The sequence below is a fragment of the Lithobates pipiens genome, unplaced genomic scaffold (genome assembly GCF_037356315.1).
Source record: "Lithobates pipiens isolate NorthernLeopardFrog02 unplaced genomic scaffold, aLitPip1_a1.2 Scaffold_18, whole genome shotgun sequence".
Lineage (NCBI taxonomy): Eukaryota > Metazoa > Chordata > Amphibia > Anura > Ranidae > Lithobates > Lithobates pipiens.
Genome location: NW_027507758.1, coordinates 82,825,306 through 82,844,263, shown reverse-complemented (window position 1 = coordinate 82,844,263; position 18,958 = coordinate 82,825,306). Strand labels below are relative to the sequence as shown.

The 18,958-nt window shown below is 42.8% G+C and overlaps 1 protein-coding gene and 1 pseudogene across 1 annotated transcript in view; one reads left to right on the top strand and one right to left on the bottom strand.

Moving 5' to 3' along the window:
• Positions 1–18,958, top strand: part of PARP1 (poly(ADP-ribose) polymerase 1) — a 77,719-nt gene that overhangs the window by 26,217 nt on the left and 32,544 nt on the right. The window contains 2 exon segments of the mRNA XM_077485856.1: positions 4,218–4,336; positions 6,146–6,360. Coding sequence (XP_077341982.1) covers positions 4,218–4,336; positions 6,146–6,360 — 334 coding nt within the window.
• On the bottom strand, positions 10,798–13,237 carry LOC143990069 (adenosine receptor A1 pseudogene; annotated as a pseudogene).

The following is an 18,958-nucleotide window of genomic DNA, read 5'->3' as shown; positions in this document are numbered from 1 at the left end:
TATACAGATTTATACAATCCGTATTCAATACAATGTATAATAACACCAAATGTTTGTAATACCCAAATAGGCTAGCAAAGCTACCGCATTCTACCTGTGTGTGTCTATCTGTACAATTTTGTTTTTTCTTTTATATTTGGACACATTGTTGAAGTTGCAGAAACCGGTACACTATATCGGTAGATCTCATTCATCAATCATAGGGGAATGGTGTGGTGGGTTCTCACAGCTTATCAAACTTTTTTTTTTTTTTTTTTTTGTGTAGCCTTGCGCTTTGTAGGACATTGTGTATAACGGTAATGCTTGGGTGATCCCTGGCAGGTTTCAGTAGTGGAGGATTTCCACTGGAGATCTATAGCTTTCTTTGCATAAAAGTAGTCTGATAAAGGTTTTGGTGTAATTGGACATATTGGAAATAGTCTACGTAGCTGACAAGACACATAGCAGGATTACAGACATTGGATATGTTTTAATAAGGTGGTGTAGTCTGAAATTTCAGACTAAAAGACTCTTCTTTTGGGACATTCCCAGATTATATGTAAAAAGATGTTTATAATGATAAGTTGTGACAATTAAGTTGTAAACCTTTGAAAACAAATCCCCCTCCCCTCCCCAAAAAAAACCCTGCAAGACAAAGGCATAATGAGCTAGTATGCATTGCATACTAGCCCATTATGAAATGCTTACCTTTTAGAAAGATGCCCTTTCCCGGAGTTACTTTTGGGTTTGTGGGCTCCGGCACTGTGATTGACCAGAGCTGCGATGACGCCACTCCTGCGCATGCACTCAGGTGCTGCCAGTCACAGCACGGTTCCTGAAGAAATGCCACAAGCGCCTTTCCGTCAGTGTGCATGCGACGATGACGGCGGCAGGGTATATACAGTAGTAAATATCTCCTATACCAGTGATGGCGAACCTTGGCACCCCAGATGTTTTGGAACTAAATTTCCCATAATGCTCATGCACTCTGCAGTGTAGTTGAGCATCATGGGAAATGTAGTTCCAAAACATCTGGGGTGCCAAGGTTCGCCATCACTGTCCTATACTCTGCACGTTTGGGAGATATTTATAGTACGTACAGGTAAGCCTTACTATAGGGTTACTTGTAGGTACAATTAAAGAGACTTTACGTCCTCTTTAAGCAGAGAAAATTTGCCCATCTTGAACAGTTTAGATTGGGGATCAGGAACCAATAGATCGTGGTCTGGGCTTGGTGACCCTGCCATTCCAGAGCATCAAACAGAGTGCAATGCAGAGGGACTACTTGTAAAGTTGGAGCTGTAGTAGGGAGCAAGAGCCGCATAAGCCAATGCCTCCTCTGTAGTGCTGGCTCCTGTCCCATGCGGAGCGATACCAACTGCACTCCACCTCTTATGCTGGCTAGCAGCCTCCAGAGTGGTGCCAGCAGCAGGAAAGAGCATATTTTCAGGTCGGTGTGAAGCAATACACTGGGCATAATAGTATAAGGCTGCTTTCACACTGATGCACCATCGTTTTCCCACGCCGTGGGTGCAGGGAAGTGTATCTACAGCTTTCCTGCGCTTAGCCGTAGACTTCTATTATATCCTGGGAGTTTGGTGCACTTTTTGAAAGCGCAACTGAACTCCGGAATGCAGGAGTTTTTGGTGCGTTTTCAGAAAGTGCACCGCACCTGCAGGATATAATAGAAGTGTATGGCAAAGAAAACCTGACCCAAAAACGTTGCAGATGCACTACACCCCACCCGTGGTGCAGGTAAACCGCAGCACATCAGTGTGAAAGCAGCCTTTATAGGAGGCTCAGAAAAAGGGTTCACTTACATTTGCAGTTTTTGGGGGTGGTAAAACCCCATATTTAGGACTGTAGCCAAGGGTGTACACACAGCAGGAGTTGTACACGCTGTCGTGGTTGGTGGGTGTTGGTGAGTGTCCTGAAAACCTTGTGCAGTATAGCAAACAAGGGGTTAAATCGGGCAGCACTGTGTTGCTTTCTCGCCACCTGCTTTAACCCTTTGGACCCCACAGAAGCATGCAGTTTGCGGGGCACATGCAGAGTGGCCTCATTTGCTTGAATGGGTTATGATTGGCATTGGTATTTTGCCATTATGTAATGACTGAATTTGAGCAATAAATTGTTCAAGAATAATAGGGGGGGGTTTGGGACTTTAAATGAAGCACACGGTTTGTGCCTCCATCCCTGGTTCAGGTATGATTAAAAGAAAGCTGGGACTTTAAATGAGGCTATTGATTTGTGGGGCTGAGATAGTTTAGAAAATATATATTTAATTGGCATATTGAGTCTGACCATACATAACAATGATGCACATAGTAGAAAAGGTTTAATATGTATACACACACACATACATGGTGTTGACCTTATGAATACATTACATATACATATCAAGGGGGCGGGATATAAAATTGACAATAGATTTAAAATGAATTATTTACAAATTCATATATACATATCTAAATGGCACTATGCAGTGTAATCAATGGTGAAATCAATCGCCTCATTTAACCACTTCCCACCCGGTCAAAAGCAGATTGACATCCGGGAAGTGGCTCTGTTATCCTGATTGCGCGTCATGACATCCTTCAGGATAACATACCGCCGCGCGCCCGTGGGGGCACGCATCGTGGCGATCAGTGGAGCGGTGTGTCAGTCTGACACACTGCTCCACCGATCTCGGTAAAGAGCCTCCGGCGGAGGCTCTTTACCACGTGATCAGCCGTGTCCAATCACGGCTGATCACGATGTAAACAGGAAAAGCCATTGATTGGCTTTTCCTCACTCGCGTCTGACAGATGCAAGTAGAGGAGAGCCGATCAGCGGCTCTCCTGACACGGGAGGGTCTGCACTGTTTATCAGCCCAGCCCCCCTCGGGTGCCCACACTAGACCACCAGGTAAGTGGGCAACATGTGGATGGCCAGGTATGTACCCCGTGACCATCCACATGTACAAATGAATGCCCAATCAGTGCCCACAAATGGGCACTGACTGGCACCATCATGAAACAAATTAAATCAGCAATGCCACCCATCAGTGCCCACCTATCGGTGCCACCTATCAGTGCCGCCTCATCGTGCCCGTCAGTGCAGAACAAAACTTACTTATTTACAAATATTTTTTACAGAAACAAAACAATTTTCTGTCTTTTTTTTTTTTTTTTTTTGTTTGTTTTTGTTGCACTAAAAATTGCAAGAAAGCTCTATTTGTAGGAACAAAATGATAACAAATTTGTTTGGGTACAGTGTTGTATGACTGTGCAATTGTCATTCAAATTGCTACAGTGCTGAAAGCTGAAAATTGGCTTGAGTGGGAAGGTATCTAAGTGTGCCTGGTATTGAAGTGGTTAAAGCCCCACCTTCCTTTTTCTCATAAATTGTTCAATGGACATAAATGAATCCTGTTTCTCATTTGTTTTTTGCTTCTGGGTCACATATGCGCAGTACCAACAGTTAAATTTTTAACAGGTGAGAAACTCGTTAAACTTAAAAATTAATCGGCTGTTCGGCAGAAGTTTTCCAAACTTTTGGTTAAATTTTTTTGGCTCAAAGTCGCAACTGATTTTGGATTTGTGCCCATTAACTGGATGAAAAATGAACAAACTGTCCAAGTGACAGATTTTTGAACAATTTTTCGTCTAGCGTATGGGCACCATTAGGCTACATTCATGCCTATGAGAGAGGCTGTTAATGATTACATGCAGGAGTTCCCAGCGATCAGCTGCTGGTGACAGCCTCATTGAAAACAATGGAAGACTGACAGCTCTCGCAGTCAATTGCAGCCACTCGCAGGTAATCATTTATGGAGAGATTGCCTGCAAGTGAATATTCTAAAAATTGGTAGCTGCTGTTCTCCCTCCTTGTGCAGGGTGACTAGTCTTGTTCTTGTACCCCCCCACCCCCTAGCTTTCTGCAGGCAACCAGTAGTGGGTTGTCTTTTTGGGTCCCACTCAGAGCTCTGATCTCTGCACAGACTAATGTATAGCACAGTATTCCTTTTACAAGGTGATATCTGGCTTTGCAAAGGCATTTGCACGCAAAGTGGATTTATATCCTTGATTACTGAGGAATATGTTTTAAATTAAAGTTTTTTTGAGCCTAGAGTTCAGTTTTTTGTAGAATTTATAGCTGAAGTTTCTTTTGCTCTCCAGGATTACAGAAATGTGCCATGTTGACGAGCGTTAGCCAAAATGTTAATATTGATAATTTTTTTTTTTTTATATCTACAGGGGCTGGCGGAGGGGACGCCAAAGGAGGCAAAGCAGACATGACACTGAATGATTTTGCAGCTGAATATGCAAAGTCCAACAGGAGTACCTGCAAAGGCTGTGAGCAGAAAATTGAGAAGGTAACATCAATACAGTCAAATATATCGATTGGCCCACTGTCTAGCACTGCTGAAATCTGAGAAATGTAAACATATTGTAAAATTTGGGATGGAAAGATCAGCAAGGGAATGAACTAAAGGGCAGCAGCTGTGCGCTGGATCACGTGTATATGTGATCCCACACTTCCGCCGGCAGGTGGCACATGCGCGATGCTTCCTCTACCATTTCTTTCACAGCAGAAGCAGATTTGCGGTTGTTGGACACTTAGAACTCAAATCCATCTCTTCCCCTAGTAAAAGCAGCACACGCAGTAAGTCTAAACCCTGGCTAGGCACAGTTAACCCTTTGATTGCCTTAAATGTTTAACCCCTTCCCAGCCAGTGTCAGTACAGTGATGGTGTATATTTTTAGTACTGATCACTGTATTAGTGTCGCTGGTTCCCACAGAGCGTCTGTGTCAAATTGTCCACCACAATATCGCAGTTTCGCTATAAGTCGATCACCACCATCACTGGTATAAAATAAATAAAAATTCCAGTATCTATCCCCTTGTTTATAGATGCTATAACGTTTGCGTAAACCAATCCAATATACGCTTATTAGGATTTTTTTGACCAAAAGCATGTAGCAGAATATATACATCTATCATTTTGTAAGGTTTGGGGAATTGTAGCTCCACAGCTACATGTGCAAAACCGTTAAACTTTAAACAAAAAATATCTTCAGCAAGCAAATCAAAAATAAGGCTTTCAGCAGCACAAAATAAAGTCTGCTTATCTTCAGCACAAAGTAATGAGGCACATACAGTTTGTGGATGGCTCTTCGCCCCAAGGTTTTAACATTCCTTGTTAAATCTTTAGCAACCTTGCAGCTCTCCAAAACAGATGTATTCACCACAACACCTCACCACCATTCCTAGCACTATTTCCTGTCTGTAAGAGCTACTTCCTGGAGGCTCTTAACCCCCGTGTGTGCTGGAATCCCTGTAGTCAGTGGGTGGAGGCTCTTTCCCACCAGAATATCAATTCGGAGCCTCTGAAATTCCAGGTCCCAAATATCTCTATATTAACACAGAGAGCACTGCAAGTCAGTTCTCTCCCGAGCAAAGCTATTCCCGGGAATTCCTCAACCATCCTGGGTGACCCCCTGAATACTATCACACTTCCCTTAAAGGGACCACAACCCAGGTATTGGTGATATATAGTACTTGTCCAGGACCCAACCTTGGCATGCGCATATATTTGTGTGTGTGTGTGTGTGTGTGTATATATATATATATATATATATATACACACATGGTCAGAAATGTATCTCCATTAAAAACGAAACGCAAGTTACTGCGTTTACACGCTTGGCATTTCAAATGCCTCTGAACATCCGCCCTGAATGCATTTTCTTTTTTCTTTTTTTGCTTTCCAAAAAAAGCTTCTAACCTCAACTGCCTGGAAACGACTATAAACAACCCTGTGTACATGTACTGATAAGATAACATAGAGGAGAGTTCAGGGGCAGCTGCAAATAACCCCCAACTGCTCCTAAATGCCCGTTTACCAGCAGCAGTGTACATGAGGCCTAAATTTAAAAATAAATAAATTGTGTGAAACAGAATGACGTTTTCTAACAGAAGAGACTTTGCTTATTTCCTCTCCCAGGAAACCTTTTTTTATTTTTTTTTAACACTTTATACATACAGACTGCACAGACACAAACTTTCACACTTATTGATAAAAATGAATATTATCGCTTGTATAGTGTTTTGTTAGAAAAAAAATCATAAAAAGTTTACCATTAATTTAACTTGTTTTTCATTTTGTGTTTCTTCTGTGCAGGGTCAGATCAGATTATCTAAGAAAAGCGTGGATGTGGAGCGACCTCAGCTTGGCATGATTGATCGCTGGTACCACCCAGATTGCTTTGTAAGCCGCCGGGAAGAGCTTGGCTTCCTACCAATGTACAACGCTAGCCAGATGAAGGGTTTTATCATTCTGAATGCCGAAGACAAGGAGGCTCTGAAAGCCAAACTGCCTGCAGTAAAGAACGAGGGGTATGTCTGTGCTGAGTAAACTTAAAATGTGGTTTAGCCAAAACCTAGATATAGAGAATCCTAAAGGTTGTGTTATCCATAATTGAAATTTCACAGACAGATTGTTTACTCTATTAACAATGAGTCTATTCATTGATTAACATGATGATTTAGTTGCCTCTAATCTTACCTGACAATCCTGTTTATAGTAGCCTTTCTATTAACTTCTTGTGATATGATTACACTCTAAGGCCTCGTGCCTACGGACGTTTTTATGAGCTTTTTTTACAGCTTAAATACGCCTCTCCATTTTATTCTATGGCCTCATGCCCACACAGATGTTTGAGCTGTAAGTGGCATAGGTGTTAAGCTCCAGAAAAAAATCCAGGTCCAGTGCGTTTTGAGGCTGAACCTTTACCAGGCCACGTGCCCTCAACATGGGGGGTGAGTGCTTTGCACCCCCAAAGCACCTTGTCCCTATGTTGAAGAGGACAAGGGACTTTTCCTGACAACCCTGGCTGTTTGTCGGGGTCTGCGGGGGGTGGCTTATCGGAATCTGGAAGCCCCCTTTAATAAGAGGGCACCCCAGTTCCCGCCCCCCACCCTATGTAAATGAATATGGGGTACATTGTACCCATTCACCTAAAAAAATAAATCAATAAACACCGTACACAGGTTTTAAAAGTGTTTTATTAAGGCACCTCCGGTGTCTCTTCTGATTTTCTTCTCCCTCCGCTGTCTTTTCCCTCTGTTCTTTCGATGTTGACTCAACGCGATCTCCCGGTGTAATGCTGGGTTCCGCCATGTGCAATGACTTTTATTGGCATGGGGCGGGGCCACCCGCTGATGGTATCCAGAGGCCCTGTCCCTTGTGATGTCACTGCCTGGTGCATGATGCGGCGATGTCGCAAAGGGGCGAGGCCACTGGATGACCTCAGCACGTGGCCTCTCTCCATGCCAATATAAGTCATTGTGCACAGCGGACCTAGCATTACATTGGGAGATCGCGTCGAGTCAACGTCGGAAGAAGAACCGCCAAAAGAGCAAGAAGAGATCGGAGAAGACAGCAGAGGGAGGAGAGCCGTAGAGGGGAGAAGAAATCGGAAGAGATACTGGAGCTGCCTTAATGCTTTAAAAACCTGTGTGTTTGGTGAATGGATAAGGGTAGAATGTACCCCCCCCCCCCCCAATGTTGAAGGCACATGCCCTTGTATGGGCCAGAAGGGACCTGACCAGCTGGGCTGCGTGCTTGGATAAGGATTTTGGTGGGTGGAACCCTACGCCAATTTTTTGTTGGGAGTTCCCCTTCAAGATCCTCAACACATAAATCGTGCCGCAAGTTGGACCATCATGATCCGACTTCTGGTGTGACTTCTATTCAAATCAGTGGGATCCCATAGGGAACCATTGATTTTGAATAGAGGCAGAGAACCGCGGCTGAAAGCTAGCGTGGCTAAACATGCATTGACGTCAATGTAAAACGCTGATAAAATCGTGTTAACGCTGCTTTTTTCCTGGCGTCTCGTTTTTAGAACGCCCGTGGGCATGAGGCCTCAATGTGTCTCTGTGCAGGTCTATTTACAGGCAAGCATATTCAGCCTGCATCTTGTCATATGCCAGCACACAAGCCATTCTCTTTCTAAAATGCCTAGTGATGGTTTTGAGGGGCATTATCTCTTATGTCATGGAAAACACTCTCTCTGGCAACCTGTAGTTGCACAAACTTGGAAATCGAGCGCTAAAGGTCAAAAAATGTTTCAATTTATTCATTAATGGGGAAAAAAATGCTTTTTTTTTTTTTTCTCTGATCTTTAGGTACATATAACATACAGATTAATGCAGCTCTGTATTCATTAATACATCATTACATTTTTTTTTTTTTTTAATGAAAGAAGTGTCTGAAATGGATCTGCTATCAGCCACTTGCAGTCATTGGTGCAGCAAATGTCAGACTGGGAGAAAGAGAAGCAGCACAGGGAGCTCAGTTAACCACTTAAGTCCCGGCCCATTTTCCAGCTAAAGGACCAAGCCCCTTTTTGCGATTCAACACTGCATTGCTTTAACTGACAATTGCGCGGTCGTGCAACGTGGCTTTCAAACAAAATTGGCGTCCTTTTTTTCCCACAAATAGAGCTTTCTTTTGGTGATATTTGATCACCTCTGCGGTTTTTATTTTTTGCGCTATAAACAAAAATAGAGCGACAATTTTGGAAAAAAATGCAATATTTTACTTTTTGCTATAATAGCCCCCAAAAATGTATAAAACTTTATTTTATTTTTTTTCCTCGGTTTAGGCCAATGCGTATTCTGATACATATTTTTGTTAAAAAAAAAAAAATCGCAATTAATTGCTGTTGATTGGTTTGCGCAAAAGTTATAGCGTTTACAAAATGGGGGATAGTTTTATAGTATTTTTATTAAAATTATATATATATATAATTATAATTTTTTTTTTCGGCAGCGATTTTTATTGTGACTGCGACATACACATTTTTGGGACCATTGTCATTTATACAGCAATCGGTGCTATTTAAATGCACTGATTCCTGTGTAAATGACACTGGCAAGGAAGGGGTTAAAGTGTGTGGTTTTTTTTTTTACTGTAGGGGGGTGTGGCTTGGCGTCTGACGTCACTGATTGTCTTTCCCTATAACAAGAAACCGATGATCAGTGACAGGCTCAGTAGGAAGCACGGGGAGAGGTTTGTTTACACAGACCTCTCCTCATTCTTCAGCTCTGTGACCCGATCGCGGGACACCAGCGGCGATCGGGTCTGATGATCTCACGGTCACAGAGCTCAGGACCGGGTTGGGAGCGTGCCGCCGGCTGGGCACTTAAAGAGCAACATACAGGTATGTGCTCGCGCCCAGCCGTGCCATTCTGCCGACGTATATGTGCAAGAGGCGGTCTTTAAGCTGTTAAAGGGGTTGTAAGCAGAAGGTTTTTTATCTTAATACCTTCTATGCATTAAGCTAAAAAGCCTGTGTAGAAGCCCCCCTAATACTTAAGGTCCCTCCTTTGTCCAGCGGTGTACACCAGTGTCTCAGCCGTCCGAGATTCTGCTTCCTGATTGGCTGAGACACCTTTGGCTCCCGCTGATTTCACTCAAAATTGCATAGGTGAGGTTGAAAACAGACACCAGTCCAAATCCAACCTATGTGTGTGATTATATGTCAGTAATACATTGTATATCCTTGTATGTTGCAGTCGTTCAGGTGCTTATCTAATAGGTTTTTTTTTTGTTTTTAAACTATCAATGCTCCCTGCTGAAACCATCGGCTGTGGAAGGGAATTCCACATCCTTGTCGCTCTTACAGTAAAGAACCCTCTAAGTCAGCTCCCCATTCAGGGGAGAGAGGGGGCAGGGCTCCGTATCTGGACACATGGAGCTGTGACTCGGCTTGGGTGCCCTCCAGTAAGTACCTTGCTGTGGGGGCACTGAACAGGAGGGAGGGGCCAGGATCACAGAAGGGGGACTCCCCCAGGCTGCTCTGTGCAAATGCACTGCAGCCGAGCAGTATAACATGTTTATTTTTATAGGAAATAAAACAAGACTTTACAATCCCTTTTAAGCTAGTAGTCTTGCTGCTAGGAGGAGAGATTAGAGTTAAGAGAGGAGCTCATCAGTCTCCTGCTTCTCCTTTCACTGTCCAGTCACAGGCTGGGTGAGGGACAAGACCTGTAATTGTTGCTGAACTGCAGCAGGGAATAATGAGGTCTCCTGCCCTGCAAGATACACAGCTGTTCCATATCTCAGAAATACAAATCCTTTGGCAGGTAAAATGGCTTCTTGGTGTAAGTCATCTGTCTATTTGCTTTGAGTTCAGTCATTCTCATTTAGTAGCTAACAGAAACACTACAGAAGTTAACTGGTTCTCTTTATTTATTTTTATTTTATTTTATTTTTTTACTTGTTTTATTTAAACCAACAAGAGAAACTTACAAGTTATACTCTGAAAAGCATAGGAATACAGCTCCGTAATCTATCTTCTATACAGTATTAGACTCTGAAGTCCAGTATAATGAATGGGTCCATGAGATGAAGGCATACGGAAACGTGCCTCTTAATTATTCACATCTGTTTGACTTTACCGATGAACAGTAAATCGTATTACATCCATAACCCCGCTTCCCATGTAGGGAAAGTGAGTACACTGCAAACATCCGAAATTTCTAGTCCAAATACCAGGAAGGCATCTTGATGTCACTGCTGTATATAATCCACCACTATTAAGAGGGGTTAGATATTAAAGTTAACAGTCACTTTTGTCTTGTAAGTTTTACCAAGGACTCAACATTTTGGTAAACTTCATAGGGCACCCCCTAGCCTCATAAGTTAAAGGGGTTGTAAAGGTAAATGTTTTTTCACCTTAATGCATTCTATGCATTAAGGTGAAAAAACATCTGACAGTGTCTGCGCCCCAGCCCCCCCCCATTTTACTTACCTCACCCCTCGAATGTCCCTCGCTCGTTCCCCGACATCCTTTCCACCGTTCAGCCTGGCCGCTGATTGGCTGGAGTGGATGGATGGAAAGCAGCGCAGCCATTGGCTCGCGCTGCTGTCAATCACATCCACTGACGCGGAGCGCCGGGGGTGGGCCCATGGGATACAGCGAGCTATAGCCGCCGGCTGTATCACGGGAGCGCGCCCGCAGATGCTTCTCACCATGCGGGAGCTCGCATGAACGTGAGGAGCATCTGAGGGAGGAAGCAGAGACAGCCGCCGAGGGACCCCAGAAGACCAGGTTCGGGGCCACTCTGTGCAAAACGAGCTGCACAGTGGAGGTAAGTAGAACATGTTTGTTATTTAAAAAACTTTACAATCCCTTTAATGTGATACTAAAGTCTTGTTGTTTTTAATAAAAAACAAACCTGTTTATACTTACCTGCTCTGTAATGGTTTTGCACAGAGCAGCCCAGATCCTCCTCTTCTTGGGTCCTTAGTCTTTTCTCCTGGCCCCTCCCTCCTGTTAAGTGAGCTGTGTATTCAGTCAGGGAGCTGCAGCCTGGCCCAGTCTCCCCTCTCTCATTGGCTCACTGACTTTGACAGCAGCAGGAGCCAATTGCACTTCGCTGCTGTCTTTGCTATTGAGGAGGGAGAGTCCTGGACAGCTGATTCTCTCGTGCAACATCACTGAAGAGAGATGGGCTCAGGTAAGTATGGGGTGGCTGCTGCACGCAGAAGGCTTTTTATCTTAATACATAGAATACTTTAGGATAAAAAAAACACCTGCCTTTACAATCACTTTAACTTTTATAATGGGAGGTTTTGATTACTCGCTTCCACACACCGATGTTTAAGGGTTCAGACCGAATACAATATAACTGTTTTTCTAGGGTAATAAAGCAGTACACACAAAAATAATTTTGGTCTTGCTAGGAAGCTCAATGTCTTCGAACAAACCCAGAAGACTCTGTTTGTGGCTGCAGATATTGGGGAGCTCAAAAGCCTCTGAAATGCAGTAACTACTGACCAGAGCAGTCTGTCCCTAATTACAGGACCACACCATATGAAGTCCTTCTGCTCTATTTCGCACTTATGACAAGTGGGGGGAAGTCCGCTTGCGCATCAAAAGGTCTTTTTGGGGTATAGTATGTTCGATGTAGAGACCTTAGCTGTATTAAAACAAACCATTCAGTTTAAAATGGAAATGAAAGGCAAACATCTGTGTTTAAAAAAAATATTGTATTATAAACCCCTTTCCCCCACACCCTTTCTTGTAAGTGATCACATTCCTTCTGTTCTCAGCTGCATAAGAGCTGGGGGAGGAGAAACCATACACTGAGCTTCACAGTAAATGGCTATGCCAGTGAGGCATGTTGTCTGTTATAATTTTCCTGTAGGAGAGAAGACCTCCTTGCTATGTATTTAGAATAAAAAAAAAGTGGTGTTTGCAAACTAATGTAGATGAGATACAGAGGTTTTATCTGTCCATCTAGCTGGGGTGACTGACCTGTCCCTACATAGGAAGACCTTTTTGAATGTGTTCCTGAAGGATTTCAGTTTGTAGACATACATAACAGGGTTGAGGGCAGAATTTGCATGAGTGAGTATGATTCCGATCTCCAGGATGACCGGAGGAATGTAACAGTTTGGACAGAGTAGGCTCACCCCATTCATGATGTGCAGCGGAGCCCAGCACAACATGAAAAAGAAAATAATTGTAAAGAGAGAAGTAGCAGTTTTTAACTCCTTCATTCCCGCTCCTTGCTTACCCACAATACCATGGTGGGAACCCACCACTGTTCCGTGTAGCTGCTTCTTCACTGCAAAGTAGATCTTGGTGTAGATGGTGGCCATGATGAGGACGGGCAGATAGAAGTAGACAAAGGAAAAAAAATACACCAGATATGTCATGTCAATGACGTGGGTGAAGATGCAGTAACCATGGCTGGGTGATGGTTTGTGCCAACCCATAAGTGGCATCAGTCCACTGAGAAATGCCACGATCCAACCTGTGATGATCAGAATGAGGGTGTTTGTGGACGTCATGATGCTTTTATATCGTAGAGGGTTCAGAATGGCGATGTACCGGTCCACAGAGATGGCCAGAAGGCTGAAGGTAGAGCTCATAGTAAGCATGATGAGGACAGAGAGCATTAGTAGACATAGTTCCAAATTATGTTGGGGGATGCCTATGCTGGTGAGAATAGCACAGGGGATGGCGAAGGCTCCGACACACACGTCAGCCACAGACAGCGACACCAAGAAGCAGTTAGTCACTGTCCACAGCCTCCGATCACGAACAACTGCGACACATACAAGAATATTTCCTAAAGCAGCAGTGACGGCAATAGTAATCTCCCCTGCCGTGTAGGCTGTGTCCATGGACAATATTATTTCAGAAGAGGACTGCAGACTGTTGTTCATTTTAACATACTGCGTTCAGCTGCATGAATAAAACTTTAAAAGGAGAACAAGTTAAAGAGCTATTCATTTGTATAAATGTCTATTTTTCTTACTAGAAACATGCACATTGTTTTCTAGTGTAATAAGCAATGCTGTGCTAATCTCAACTCGCATCACCATATATTTCAATCCAAAATAAAAAAACTCAATGGGGTTGAAGTACTAAAAATGGAATGTGTAAAATGAAAGTGGTTGTAAAGGGAATTAAAAAATAAATAACAAACATGTTATACTTACCTCCACTGTGCAGCTTGTTTTGCACAGAGTGGTCCCGACCGTCGTCTTCTAGGGTCCCTCGGCGGCTGTCTAAACTTCCCCCCGCAAGTACTTCACACGTTCATGCGAGCTCACTCGCATGGTAAAGTACTTGCGGGCGCGCTCCCATGATACAGCGGGCTGTATCACTCGACCCTGCCCCCCCCCCAGCGCGCTGTGTCATTGGATGTGATTGACAGCAGTGCGAGCCAATGGCTACGCTGCTTTCAATCCATCCACTCTAGCCAGGCTGAGCGGCGAAGAGCATGTCTGAGCCGAGCGTGGGACTTTCGAGGGGTCAGGTAAGTAAAACGGGGGGGGGGGGGTGTCGCTGTTGGATGTATTTTAACCTTAATGCATAGAATGCATTAAGGTGAAAAAATGTTTACCTTTACAACCCATTTAAAGTATATTTGAACCCTCCCCTTCTAAAACAAACCCATTCAGTTTAAAATGGAAATAAATGCAAAACATTTGTGTATAGATATAAAACAATATAAATACTTTTTTTTTTTTTTTTCAATTTTTTAAATGATCTCATACTCTCTGCTCTCAGCGAAATAAAGAGCTCAGAGAGCTGGGGGAGGAGAAACCGCAGCACGGTGGTCTTCAAAGTGAATGGCTGTGCAGACAAGGGGCATGTTGGCACAGGTCTGATCATTGGAGGTGAGCAGGCGGAGTCCTGCGCACAGCCAGAGAACTGTCCACTTGCTTCCCATGCCTGGTTTTTGATAGGAGAGCAGAGGCATTGGCAATAACACCAGGTATTTCACACAGAGGATGCAATACGTAGTACTTCAAAGTACTTGGTACAGCAGGCACATATCAGAAATATGAAATGTTGGGTTTATTTTTTTAGCTTTGACTAAAAAAACAAAAAAAAAAAAAAAAAAAGAAACTGGAAGCTGATTGGTTTCTATGGCACCAGATTTTGCACTCTCCAGATTTAGTAAATCAACACCTGTATGCATTTAAAAAAAAAAAATATCTAGAAAAAAAACAAGCCTGTGCAATAATAAACCAGTCCTTGTATATGACCGCATGTGCAATCAAAGTGTAGCAATGGTAAATCTTCATGTGTGTTCCGTGTGACAATCCACTCCTCCTTCGCACACCTGAAGGCTTACCAGAAAGGTATGACCCCTCAAATCATTAAGTCAAAATTCAGGAAAATAATATACCTATATAGTTATGTTCTCTTGTTTTAAGGATTTTTGGAAAAAAATATGCATTTCTGCAGTACAGTATCCCCAAATAAAAAGCATTGTTTGTCCTTATTATATTTACTACCTTGTTATCCTAAAGTGGTATTAAACCCAAAACATTTTTAGGGTTGTTCCGATACTAATACTAGTATTGGTGGCAATAGTACTTTTACTCGGAAAAAGCTCCGTTGCTTAATTTGATACCTGAATAGTCGGGGGTGATCAGTGCGGTGCTGGGGAGGAGTTACAATTCCCAATCTCCATGCATACATTTCAATAAAGCAGCTTTTCCTCCTCTCCCTCCTGTGGCTTTCGGCTGCTTTAATGAAATCTATACAGAGAGATCGGCGATTGTAGTGCTGCGGACGGATCAAGGACAGAAGGGGGAGGAAGGAGTTGGTAAATATGTAATTTACCAGCTCCTTCCTTTTCTGAATGCACAGTCAGTGATCACCGACTCTGTTCATTCATAACTCACTGAGCATCGTAAACTGTTTACGATGCTTCTGTTTATTAATGGAGAGGAGCCGCTATCTTCTGTCCATTTATCTTCAGTGCAGCTGAGGCTACAGAGAGAGGGACTGGGGAATGTGTCCTCAGTCCCCTTCCCTGTCTCAAAAGGGATATGTTGGGGGTCTGTTAAGACCCCTGATAACTCACCAAAGCCATCCCCCAACAGGGCAAAAAAAAAAAAAAAAAAATTGTAATAGACATTGAAAAAGTTACATTGTAAAAATAAAATAAACACACTGACACTGTCTACTCCCCCAGTCCACGCATCATCAGTGCTGCATATTATTGCCACTGTCAGATGACATTTAAAAAAAAGTATAATAATCGTTATCAGCGAGTACTGGGAGGGGGTAAAGAAGTATTGGTACTTGTACTCTTAGTGGTATCGGGACAACCCTATATTGAATCTTACCAGTCGTTAGATGTGGTGACTGCATTTTCTTTCTTTTTTTTTTTTTTTTCCTAGACTTTTTTTCAACTGTTTTGACCTGGTGATCTGGCCAGTAACATACCTCCTGTATTAGTGTCTCCACTCAGATAGAAGTAGCACGGGGGTACCTTTTTGGAAAGCAACATTGTCAGTCTGGGGGGATGTTAGATGCAACAGATTTAGATACCTTAACAGGTTGAAGCCAAACTCCAACTCACACTTCATAAGCAGTTACAACAAACATATTCTTTTTTTCCTTTTTGGAATAAAGGTTTTACAAAAAATAAAAGTTTATTGTTGTAAGCACTCTGTCGGTGATAAATGGTTTGTCTCAACCCTCTAACCCATGAGTGCACAACCTGTGGCCCTCCAGCTGTTGCAGAACTACAAGTGCCATGAGGCATTGCAAGGCTGACGGTTGCATGCATGACTCGCAGAGTCATGATGTGACTTGTAGTTTTGCAACAGCTGGAGTTCCACAGGTTGAGCACCTATGCTCTAACTGCTACATCTTCAGGAAAGCTTTTTCTTTTGCTAGCCAAGTGATTCTTTGGATCACCAAGTAAAATTTAAAGGAAATAAAACCTAAAAAAGAAAAAAAATTCAGCCACCACATCAATGAATTGGTAATCTGCAATATGTTTGCTTTTGGGTTTAATACCACTTTAGGTAATGACAAAATTATTACTAGGTCCATAGCAAAATTGTAAAAATTGCTGGTCCATATGGGGTGAATATGTGTGAGAGAGGAAGTGGTTAAATAATTATCACTTTTTTAACATTATTCCCTCTTTCTGCTACCTTCCTAGGTGCCCTGTAACACTAGCTGGGATGTCATGGGGTGCCCTAGCTTGACATGGCATTGCTGCTAGCAAGGAGTTGGCCGCTTTGATCGCGAATGCCTGTCTCTGGTTCCAAGCACTTACCCTATACAAACACTGGCAAGAGGAATGCAGACGGACAGGACGCTCCCCTCCCTCTGCATTTTTCATTATGGGAGCCGAAGTTAGGTTCTTGCTGTGAAATAGTCTGTCTCCTATCCAGCAGCAGTGTTTAGCAGCCATGCACTAAAAGGGGGCGGTGGCCCCTTGTTCGATGCAGCTAGTGTTACAGGGCAACATGCATTTCCATCTGGTACTGAACAATGAGAAAATAAGTAATTTTTAAGTCGAAATGGTAAAAATGTAATCGGAGAGCTAGCAGATTAGTGTTCTGCCTTTGTTTTTTCTTTCCCTCAAGTGTTGCTGATTTCGGAGCTGTAGGTCTGGCTTAAGCCTAGTACATTCGGCCCATGTGTACTGCAGCAGGTCCGGCAAGCCGGGTGTTCAGGCTTATGTTGGCCATGACTGAATAGGGTCTGCCGACTGGCTCAGTCAGCATTCTCAGGTAATGGCTAAGCGCACTGATCTGGAGTGTTCTGGAGGAGGGGCTGTCTCCCTGTCAAAACACAATAGAACTGCAGGGGAGATTGACTAACATCAGATAGTTAGTACTGCAGCTCCTCCTGAGCTGTCAGTTTTTTTTATTTTATTTTCGTTTTTTTTTGTTTTTCAGCCCTGCTGGGTTGAAAAAAAAAAAAAAAAAACTATTAGTGTCTAATAGGCTTTAGCAGAGGTCTTTTGAGATCACTATAGTAGTGTGGCGCACACACCCACAAATGCCAGCGACCAGTATCCTAGATGATGACTTATATAGGCAGTTCACGAGTTGCATACATCTGACTTGCCTATAACTCCTCCTTGCAAACGGAGGAAGATCACAGGAAGTGAGAGGAAATCTACCCCTAGGAAGGGAAATTTCATTTGTCACAGTGACAGCCTTGAGGCTTACCTATAGGTACAGTAAATATCTCTTAAAGGCTGTGCACCGTTTAGAAGAAATTTACTTGTAAATGGGCTGGTGGCGTCACCGGCGCATGCGCTCTGAAGGAATAGCATTTCTGTGCCATGAGCAGTGGCTCCTGTGTGTCTGCCAACCTGGAAGATGGCCGGGTGAAGATGGCAGTCCTGTCAGTGGTGATAGCGTGATGCTGGAGGGCTTCGTTCTGCTTATAAAGTCAAATTCTGGCAACAGAGATGGAAATATGACCATATATACCCAGATTTCGCCTCTATAGCTTATAAAATGTGCAAAAATATTTCTGCTGAAAATACAATTACACTACCCAAGACTTACTGTTTATATATGGTTTGCTGCAGGAGATAGTTTCAGGCTTGTGAATGGTGGGCAGGTTCTGCTGTGCAGTTTACGGAGATTGTGGACTTTTCCTCCCCAGGTTGGTCGGTGCTGCCCCTCTCTATTTATGTGTTTTATTTTCCCAGCTTTATGACAGGCCAGCTGCTTCATTTCATCACTTCAATAAGGTGTTGACAGTAGTTCTGATTAATGATTGTAATAATTGGCCATTGAGGCACTAATGCCTTGTAATGTTCCACTCTGGAGGGTAGAAAATATCCATTTTGAGAGATAACAGGCTTCACAGCTTTTCAAGCAGATATACTAATTAGGGATGTAGTGCAGATGGGATCCATATCACACATCACAAGTTAGGGCCCTGTGGTTGTATGATCTATCAAATTTCCAGCTTTAAAGCTGGACTCCAAGCAAACTTGCGGCGCACCAACGATATCAGAACATTTTCATGGCACACCTGAAAAGATTTAACAATTTTTGTGGTGAACAACTTATTTATTTTTACATATATTTAATTTTACATTTTATTGTGAAGGATTGCCTGCTTCTGAGAACAAATCAGTTTGAAGCGATTTGTAATCTTCTTTTGTACTTTCGCTTGCTTTTCATTTAACCATTTGTCTTTCAGAGTTCCAGACTTGATTAAGTATTTCTCCATCATTAAACAAACTTTCTTTATAGCTTTAAAATTAGAATAGAACGGTCTCTATTATAATAAAATTAGAGCGATCGAGTTCTCCCTAGATTTTGCACAAGTCACACGTTACGAAAGGAACCAATGAATGACAGACTGACAGATTGCATTTTTATAAATGTTACTTTTAATTTTTGCAACATTGATTTAAATTAAAATTTTCAATATGTTCATGGTTTCAAAACTCCCACGGCACACCTGCAAATCTCATGCGGCACACAGTTTGAGAATCACTGATTAAAAACTTATAACCGAGGTGTTTGGTGTTTTTTTTTTTCCTTTCCCTTCTGCTAAAGGATTTTATTCCTGTCCATACAGTTCTGAGATTTGAGATCCACCACATCAGTGACCTGACATCTCACTGCTGCACAAATCTTTGGCCATACTGCTGTTTAAGACCCCTTTCACACTGAGGCGCT